The sequence below is a fragment of the Motacilla alba genome, chromosome 15, assembly GCF_015832195.1.
Source record: "Motacilla alba alba isolate MOTALB_02 chromosome 15, Motacilla_alba_V1.0_pri, whole genome shotgun sequence".
Classification (NCBI taxonomy): Eukaryota; Metazoa; Chordata; class Aves; order Passeriformes; family Motacillidae; genus Motacilla; species Motacilla alba.
Genome location: NC_052030.1, coordinates 2,783,439 through 2,792,978, shown reverse-complemented (window position 1 = coordinate 2,792,978; position 9,540 = coordinate 2,783,439). Strand labels below are relative to the sequence as shown.

General features: G+C 45.7%; 1 protein-coding gene across 4 annotated transcripts in view; it reads left to right on the top strand.

The window, feature by feature from the left end:
• Positions 1-1,667: 1,667 nt before the first annotated feature.
• BCR (BCR activator of RhoGEF and GTPase) overlaps positions 1,668-9,540 on the top strand; it is a 99,813-nt gene continuing 91,940 nt past the window's right edge. Inside the window, exons 1-2 of one of the 4 annotated variants that reach the window (XM_038152639.1) lie at positions 1,668-2,028; positions 2,358-3,905. In XM_038152639.1, the coding sequence (XP_038008567.1) occupies positions 2,396-3,905 (1,510 nt within the window). In that variant the 5' untranslated portion in view covers positions 1,668-2,028; positions 2,358-2,395. Of the gene's footprint in view, positions 2,029-2,247; positions 3,906-9,540 lie in introns of those variants that run through there. The other 3 variants (XM_038152638.1, XM_038152640.1, XM_038152637.1) reach the window with 3 other exon arrangements.

The window sequence follows — 9,540 nt, the reverse complement described above, 5'->3', positions numbered from 1 at the left end:
GAATTTCTGGAGTTGCGCTACCTCAGTAGATAAAGAGGGTGTAGCTGTTTAACAGTATTATTCACTAAAAGGTAAGTGTGCACACACAAATCCCTCATGTGACTCATTACAATTCTTACTACCTCCAGAAAGGACACAAATGTCAGAAAAGCGGACCCAAGTAGAAACCACTCCTGAAATAAATCAGAAGGGTGAGCCTTCAGTAAAAGTTCTGTATGAATTCAGAACAGATCCCAGTGATGGCACATAGCTGCCATTGTTTATAACCGTGCCAGTACAATCTTATGATTTCTAGGAATACATTGCATGTCAGAAATTTGTTGGTCAAACTGCCACTAAGCAAACAAATAGTATCAATAGAGAAATGGCAGTTTATTTTATTTCTGTGACAGACTGAGAAGTCTTGGATGATTTATAGAGTTATTTATTAAACATATAGATTTTATGACAATTTAGCTCATAATCTGTTTTTCATATAGGTCAGCCAAAGCCTGTTATGTGTTAAAAGCTGAGGAAACAAGTGCAGGAAAAGCAGTTAAAGCCAGGAAACAAAACCAAGAGGGATGAACTATGCAAAAGTGAATATATGAGTAGCCATTTGTGATATAGCTGAAAGTACCCCAAAATATTTTCATTGGCATATAAAAAAGCAAGGAGAGGAAAACTGTTTTATGGATTTTGAAACAGCACATATCTCAAAGGTAAAACAGCTACTCCTGTGGAGTTGTGCTTTTCATTCCTATGGGATTTTATTAGTTCTTATCAGGACTATATCCCACTCTCTTTTCTAGCAACACGTACAAGAAAAATATGCTTCACCACAAACATGAAAGAAACAGTTTTATGGGAGGGTATGAGGGGCACATATCATCTTTGCTTGTCCTCCAAACAGGAAAGATGCAGCTTCTGTTGCTTTTTACCCTTTTTTCAGAGGTTGAATTAGTACAGGGAAAGGACACATGCTGTAAGCAACGTTAAGAAGGAAGTGTGGTGGTGTGATTTCAGAAGGAAAATAATACCCGGCAGCCAGATTTCTGTTTCAATGATTTGCCACCCCTTCACCCTCAGAGGTGAAGTGTGGGACTAAGTTACTGGGGCTAAATAATGTACAGGACAAAAGTGAGACTAATGCCCAAACAAAACAGCCTTTATTGTCAGTATCAGAGTTATTTTGGAGTAGCAGTTGCCCATCTCAGAAACCCATCTTATAATTTATTGGCAAGGAAGGTAGGATTGAGGGAATGACAAGCCTGCTACTAACCAGCACTTACATGAGTGGGGGAAAACGTGACCTTTGAAGGTGAGCTGCATCAATGCCGGGGGGGAGAGCCTTGCTATGAACACAAGAGAGAGCACAGAGACGTGCTGGTGTTTATACATAATATATGAGGGCATGGCTGTATGGACGGGAATGGATACCTCCCTATGCGCACAGGGCTGTGTGCACGGCATGTTCTTAACCAGTCTCAGCTACGGTCACGTCTCTGCCGTGTGAGGATGCCCAGACCTGTGGCTGGAAGGGCGAGCGGCCGGGACCGCTCACGACTTTGCCTTTGTCTCACGGGCAGCCATGAGGAAGACGCTGCGGCCCCCCACCCCTGCGGGTCCCCCGGCCCGGCGGGCCAGGCTGCCCCTTTAAGAGGCCCCAGCGCCGAGTCAGTGCCTGCGCCGGGTCCTTCCCTCCCCTCCCCTTCCGCAGCGCCGCCGGAGCCGGGCCGCGATGGGCCGCCGCGGGCAGCGGGGGCTGCGCCGCCGGGGGGGCTCTCGCGGGGCCGCGGGGCGCACGGGCACCGCCGGGTAGCGGCGGAGCTCGGCCGGGACGCGCCGCCGCATCGCCGCCCCGCGCGGGGACCGTGTGCGCCCCGAGCGCAGCACAATAGCCGGGAGGAGGAGACAGGGAAAGGGGCAGGGGGAGAGGAGGAGAGAGAAAGAGAAAGCACAACACGGGGGCTGGCGAGGGAGCGCGGAGCGGAAGGCTCCGGAGCGTGGCCGCGCTGAGGACCGTGCCCAGGACGGCGGCGACAGGAGGTGGGTGGGGGGCGATATTTACCTTCCCTCCCCCGCTCCTTTGTCCACGCGCTTTGAAGTGCTGGGGGATCGCTGGGGTGGGAGCATTGTTGTTCGCTAGCAAACGATCGGTCATGCCGGGGAGAGAGTAGCGAGTGTACGCGGGGCTGGGGCCGGCAGAAGGAGAAGGAGACGGGGAGGAGAGACGATTGCGAGAGAGGATTGCTGCCTGCCTTCCAGTGCCCTGCATGGACCGCGAGAGAGACGCGCTGAGTTGACCCTGCCCGAGCTGTTTCTGCTTCTACATGTGAGATCCGGTTGGTTTTTTCTTTCCACCTCTTTCTCTCCAGCCTCCTTCTCGTATTCTCCACTTACTCCCGTATGCAAAATGGTGGACCCTGTGGGGTTTGTAGAGGCTTGGAAAGCACAATTTGCAGACTCTGAGCCTCCTAAAATGGAGCTGAAATCTGTGGGAGACATTGAACAGGAACTGGAGATGTGCAAAGCATCTATCCGGAGACTGGAGATGGAGGTTAATAAGGAAAGGTTCCGCATGATTTACCTGCAGACTCTTCTGGCAAAGGAAAAAAAAAGCTATGATAGACAGAGATGGGGTTTTAAACGTGTTTCTCAGTTGCCTGAAGGGGGTGCAGAGCAGCAGATCCAGGACCTGCATCATCACCAGTCTGCTGACCAAGACGAATATGAAAAGAGCAAGTCACATCATGGGGAGGAAAAGTTCAAACCCAGGATACCCTCTATGCGGAAGCTGTCTACCCAGAGTGATGGGTCAGACCTGTCACCTTTGGATAGCCCCCACCATGGGGAAGGAGAGCAGGACAGGTGTAAGTACTATGGTGAAGAGAAACTGAAGAGAGTTGTAGAAGACATGGAGAATCGCTGTGATACAGATGGCTCTCCTTCAAAACACAGATCGGCTTCCACTCGCAGACTGGTGGGATCTGCTGAGAAGGAGGGATCGTTCGAACCTAAGGAGAGAGGGAACAGCACCAGTGTGGCAGCCCTAAGGTCCAATTTTGAGAGAATGAAAAAGGTTAATTCGCATTCTTCTGGCGATAACAAGGATGTTGTTGAAAAGCCCTTCTATGTGAACATGGAGTATCATCATGAGAAGGGTCTAGTAAAGGTCAATGATAAAGATGTTTCTGATAAAATAAGCTCCCTTGGTAGCCAAGCCATGCAAATGGAACGCAAAAAGTCTTTGCACTCCCTCCCTTCTAACATGGTACCCAGCTTCAGCGAGTTCCAGAGGCCTGCCTACAGGGGAAGGTCCTCAGAGAGCAGCTTTGGCTATGATGGAGAATATGAGGATGCTGAACTAAACCCCAAGTTTCTTAAAGATAACCTGATTAATGCTAATGGCAGCAACCGCTCACCTTGGCAGCCCATGGACTTTCAGCCGTATCAGAGTATCTACGTTGGTGGAATGATGGGGGAAGGAGAAGGAAAAGGACCTATTCTGCGAAATCAGGGCCCACCTGACCAGGAAAAACATCTCACGTGGCCCAGGAGATCTTATTCCCCCAGGAGTTTTGAAGATATTGGAGGAGGATATACACCTGATTGTAGCTCTAATGAGAACCTTACCTCCAGTGAGGAAGACTTCTCCTCAGGACAGTCCAGCCATGTCTCCCCCAGCCCCACCACTTATCGCATGTATCGGGATAAAAGCCGTTCCCCCTCCCAGAACTCCCAGCAGTCCTTTGACAGCAGCAGCCCACCAACCCCCCAGTCTCAGAAACGGCACCGGCAGCAGCAGGTCATCGTGTCTGAGGCCACTATTGTGGGTGTACGAAAAACAGGACAGATCTGGCCAAGTGATGGAGATTTGCCCTCTGCGAGATGTCACCAGGACAGCTGTTTCCACGGGGATACAGGTGTGTACCAGCTTTTTGCTTAGTCTTTGAAATTTATCGAGCAGGGAATGGCATTCTGGAAATGGATGGGAGACCCTGGGTGAATCACTGTGAGGAGGCAACTGTTTCATGTGAGAATTCTGCGTTTAATTTGTAGTTTTGCTGTTTTAGGAAGATCCTACAGAAGTATATGTCACACTGCATTTTAGGAATTCAATCTGGATTCCCAGAAGGGTTGATTCAGGCTTCTTCTGAGAGGATCAATGGAGTCCCATGTTATTAATTTCTTAAAGTTTCAGTCTGAGCACTGAGCTGAAAAGGGGCCAGAACTTCACCAGGTATTCACCATTTGTGGTGAATTCACCCCCAGTTTATTCCCTTCCTCATACTAAGGAGTAGTTAAACTCTACCTCAGAGGTGGTAGTGTGCTGACAAGCCACAACCTGAGGGTTTTGCCAGAGCTTTACCGATAATGATGCTGCTCCCACAGTCTTGTTTTTTCCTGTCTGTATTAATTGCAGTGCTAGTTTCTCGTTCTGTCTCGTGTAAGCCTTCAATTAGAGCTGATTGGAGGTGATGATTGTGCGGCTCTGTTCTTGGAGCCTTCTGCTATCGCTGAGTGAAGAAAGAACTTGGAATATCAGGAAGCCCTGAGGGAAAAATGTTAACTAAATTTCAGCAGAATAAAACTTTTCATTTGGGGAAGAATGGGCAATGTTTGAATCCGTTTTTATGTAACTCATTCAGGCATGCAGGTGTGTCTGTGGAATCACAGTGAGTTTATAGGTGGAAGAGGCATACAAGAATTGTATTAATTCAGATGCAGTTTTTGAATGTGTGTGGATGTCTGGACCTATTTAGCAAGGCAAGGCATGTAATGTAAATAGTATCTTGTGCTAACACCTGTAGTCTCTTATGCAGTAAATGAAAATCAAATCCAGGAATGAAGAAAATAAGAATGTTTGTTTTGACAGATTTCTTTAATTATAAATCTGTGAGTTCTCTCATGGGTTTTCTTTGTCTCTTTGAATCTCTCATTTTAATAAGGGATTAACATGTTATTTGTCAATGGGACCAAATTCCTGTAGTAGTGGGTGAATTCAGAGGCCTGTCAGAGATGTCACTTTCTCAGGTTGTGAGAATTTGCTCTGTTACTTCTCAGAAGAGTAACTGCTCAAAGGAGATGTCCGGCTTTATTTTGCCTGCTGATTGTTTTTGTCAGCAATACTTTTGGGAGCAACAGTGGAGGGAGAACTCTTCTGTGCCATGCTGCCATCTCTTATCTCGTTGTGTTAATGGAAGGCTGGACAGTTGTAGTGGATGTTCAGTGTACATGGAAGCTCTGCACCTCCTCACAGTGACTTCTCCCTTATCAGATTGGATGGACATCCCTGTTTTCTCTCTGGGACTGCTGCATTCTTCCTGGGTTTTAGGGTAGAGGCTGAGTCTTGTGCTCATTTGAACTGAGCTCAGCCATCTGTCTCTGCTCTTGTTTACTGATGCTCTTTAGATGACTGGGAAGCCTCCTGGCATTTTCAGTTTTTGCAGGAGGAAACAAAGGGGTAAAAATAACAAAGGTTGATAAAGCTTGAGGATAAATTCAGCTTTCAAAAAGGCAATAGGTAATTTTTATTTTAAATAATTTAGCTGGAATGCAGTGATTAAAAAAAGGCAGCTGAAAAGTCAGAACACTTAAAATTCCTGGATGCACTGGAAAGCTTTGTGTCGTGTTCCTAAGGATGACCACACATTGCAGGCAAGGACAGAATGTAACTGATCCACCTTCTGCTTTCCTCAGCACAGGGGGTGACATGGCAAGCTTAGCAGGAACTTTCACCAGATGGCTAATCAGCACTGTCTTGCACATTAGCTGGTGGCAACTTTTTACTTAACTGAAAGGGCTTCTGCCTTCAGGAGGGCTGTGTTTCTGATTAATTTCTGCTGAGCATCATTTTAGATGAGTTTTCTTTCCTTCCTGATTGGGATGAATTTTGATCTGAAACCAGTTGGCAGCACATCCTTTTCATAAAACAAACAAAAGGCCTGAGAGAGCACTGTGTGATTATCTGGCTGGCTCCCATTCCCAGCTACCCTGCTCTGATGCGGGCTGTTCTCCATTCCCACGTGATACCAAAGCCATTCACAGATCCAGACAGATTTTCCAGCACCTGTGGTTCAGTCACTGCTTCTGCCAGGCTTCCCTAAAGTTTTGCTTGAACTTCAATCACAGTAGGTTCTGGCCAGCCTTCATGTTAATCAGCATCAAGTGGGGTTTATTCAACAGTACTTGACTTCCCTGTGTATTCAGACTGTTGTGTGTTTTCTGGCTTTGCCTTTGATCACTCTTCCCTTAGTAAAGCTGAGTGTGCTGTGGACAGGTGCAGTGTGAAATTTCCATCTGGATCTGTCCCAGTGCACCTTGAGCTTGGCCAGCAGACGCATGCTGTTCTGTCCAAATTATTTCATGACTTCACAGTTAAGTGATGTTTTCCTGATTTTGCATTACAAAAAAATCAAGTGGATGGGGTCTGAGCCAAAATTTGAATCTGGGTTTTTGGAGGGGGATTATCAAAAACATTAAGGCAGACCAAGGTATAGTAGGCTTTCAGTTTTTTCCAAGGAGCAGCATGAGAACTTCAGGGTTGAGATTTGGTAATAGCTGTACTTTCTATTAAATGTACTTAATGAAGCCTGGGCAAATATATTAGGATTAATTATGTATCACTAATTTCCTGTAGTGGGAATAGAAAAAAAATCACATCTTAACTTTGCATTAAGCTTGAATATCTTTACTATGATTGTGAAGAAAGAATAGGATTTTTAAAATTCTGCCTTCTGTTAAACATTAGTTGCAGAAATAAACATGAGAAAAGCCACCCATTGTGCATTTCTGCTTATGGTCAAGGGGAAAGCTGCACAGTACTGTTAGGGAGCAATGAGATCTTGCAATGGCCTCAGCTGGGACTGTTTTTAACTAACAGCAGTTTGTTAATGGAGAGCACACTGGAGCTGTTGCTTGGCTTTGGAGCTTGCTGCGTAAAATCACTGTTCTCACTCTGTGTGAAATGGTTTTATCTGTCTGCATAATAACATGGAAACTTTCTGGAGTCCACATAAATAATATTTACCTGCGCAGCTGCCTCCCTCAAGGTGCCCCAGGACTAACTTCTGTTCACGTGAGAAGACTTGGTGGTGCTCTGAGAGAGTCGTGCCAGGCTCTTTCTCTAGACAGCCACCAACCACCACAGTGCTCAGTATGGTCAGTTTGGGGATATGTGTCATTTAATTCCATTGGAGTGAGGTTTTACTTATTTTAGCCTCTACTAAATGTGGGAGTTCTCAATGTCCCTTTCTGGAGAGCATGGAACGTTCCCTATTTTTTAGTGAGTTAATTGTAGAGAAGGGAAAGAGCAGTGGAATTTATGCATGTGGACTGCAAATCTCACAATTCCTGTTACGTCAGCAGAAGGCCATTTAAAAACTTCTGCTTACCTAGAGCTGTAGGTTCTTCAGTTTTTGTGTGCCTTAAATGCCTGACCAGATAGGCAAGCATGTGAATTTCCTGCTTTTAAGGCAAACTCGACACTACTTATTTGTAAAGTCCTAAAAAATCATGTAGTGTGTCATCATGGGAGGACCTTATTCTGTACCAGTTTCTGCCAGGGTTTGCTTCCTGAGTTATTTGCATCTTCTGAGATCTCAGACAAGTTTCTTAACTCTGCACTTCTTCCACCCAGTATTGCATTCTGTGAATTTTAGTTTGAAGATGTAGTTTGAAAAGTTCTTTGCAGGATTTTGTGGACTCCTGAGGCAGCATGTCAGTCCTGTCGCTGTTGTTCAGAAGCACAACTTCCCTTTGAGCAGCTGAGGCAGACTTCAGTCCACTCTGTAGAGATTCTTCCTTCTGAGGAGCTGAAATGTAGGAGCTTTTGGAATGTGCAGATTGCTTGTTAATTTTAAGGCCTGCTGGCCATAGGTCCTGCTTTCCATCTGTGACTTACATTGGATCAATAATGCAATTTAAATTTTCCTGACACTTGTTTAGTTCATTTTGCTATTACTTCTTAAACATGTTTTAATTCTTTCCTGTGATGATCAGTGATTTCCTAGGAGCACTGACGGCAAGATGCTGTTTAAATGCAACCCCCCACCCTGCCTTGCTTTTCAGTGTTTTAGTGGCTTTTGAGATTTTGGAGATTATCAGGATGCTTGCATTACCACTCCCCTCTTCTTAGTTTGGGAGAGTGAAGAGCTGCCTCTCTTTCTCTTCCAGATTTTTCTTTCCCTACAGCAGAGTTTAATGGAATCTACAGAGCTGCTTTATGTCCCCAGTGACTATAGTGGACTCTGAAGTGTTTGTTTTGTTCCTTCTTCCACAGAGAGTTGCTGATGTTTACCTCAGGCCTACCAGAAGTAATAGCATGTAGACAGATTTTATTTTTCTTATGTTCTGGTACTTCTGCAGTCACGAAGCACCTGCCTTTGAAATGGGAGTGTACCCCAATCCACATAGTAGTTGTCTGGTACTGGGGAACCCTGGAGTCTGCTGGTGTCCCCTCATGTGCCTGTGAGAAGCTCATTTCATGGTCCGTGACAGGGGATCAGAGAGGGACTGCCTCTCCTATGCAGTAAGCAGACAGAGAGCTGTGAATTCTGCAGGTAGTGGGTCAGAAAGCTGCTTGTCCTCCCTGCACCCTTTCCAACAGTTTGAAAGGGTCTCTGGCAGTGGAGATGAGCTCCCTTTGTGAGCTGCCACTGCTGCAAGAGGGCTTGTGCCTGTTGGAGGCAGGCAGTGGCCTGAGGCTGGGCGTGTGCAATGCATTACCAGTGCAAGCTTGAAGCTTGGGAGTGGGGTAGGAACGGAGCTAGGACCAAGCAGCCCCAGAGCCATAGGATATCCATGAGCATCCATACTGTGCTGAGCACAGACTGCAATGCTGTGCTGGATACAAAACTGTTGGACCCAGGTGATTGCAGCTTGGTGATTTCACAGAGCCAGGGACTCGAGCCCTAAAGCTTCGCAGTGACTTTTGAAGGAATTTACTTGTAAACACACACATGTGTGTGTCCGTGACACACATGTGTGTGTCGGTGATGGACTTTGAAGCAGTGAATTATATTGGTGAATGAAGTGCTTTGGTCTCCTCTGTCTTCTCATCTCTAGCAAGGCAGTTAATGGATCTGGTTTTAATCTTGAAGATTTTTATTGTTTAGTGTAAACACACATGACCCCATGTACAGACTTCCAGGATGCAAAACTGGAACATTATATTTTTAATTCTTATAGTTATGCTATCTCTTGCTGATGCTGAGAAAAAGAAAACTAAGAGCTTGCTAATTTGTGGAACTAATTGCTCTACCATTTTTCCTAAGTGTTTCCATTTGTCTAATAGCTCTGGTTTGGATATTTGGATACAATGCTAAGTATTGTGTTCAGTCACTCCTTCATTGACAGCTTGCTTTTCACTGCCACCAGAAAGTTTCAGTGAGACCTGAGATTAAAAGTAATAAAATGAGTTGACTGGAGTGGCAAGGAGGCATCCTGAGTAACAGATTTGGGATGAAAGAAAAATAAGGTTTAATTAGAAAATTTGCTAAACCTTCAAGTGTGGGTTAGAAAATGCTTATTTTTGACTACTGGGCAGCATACTAGAGC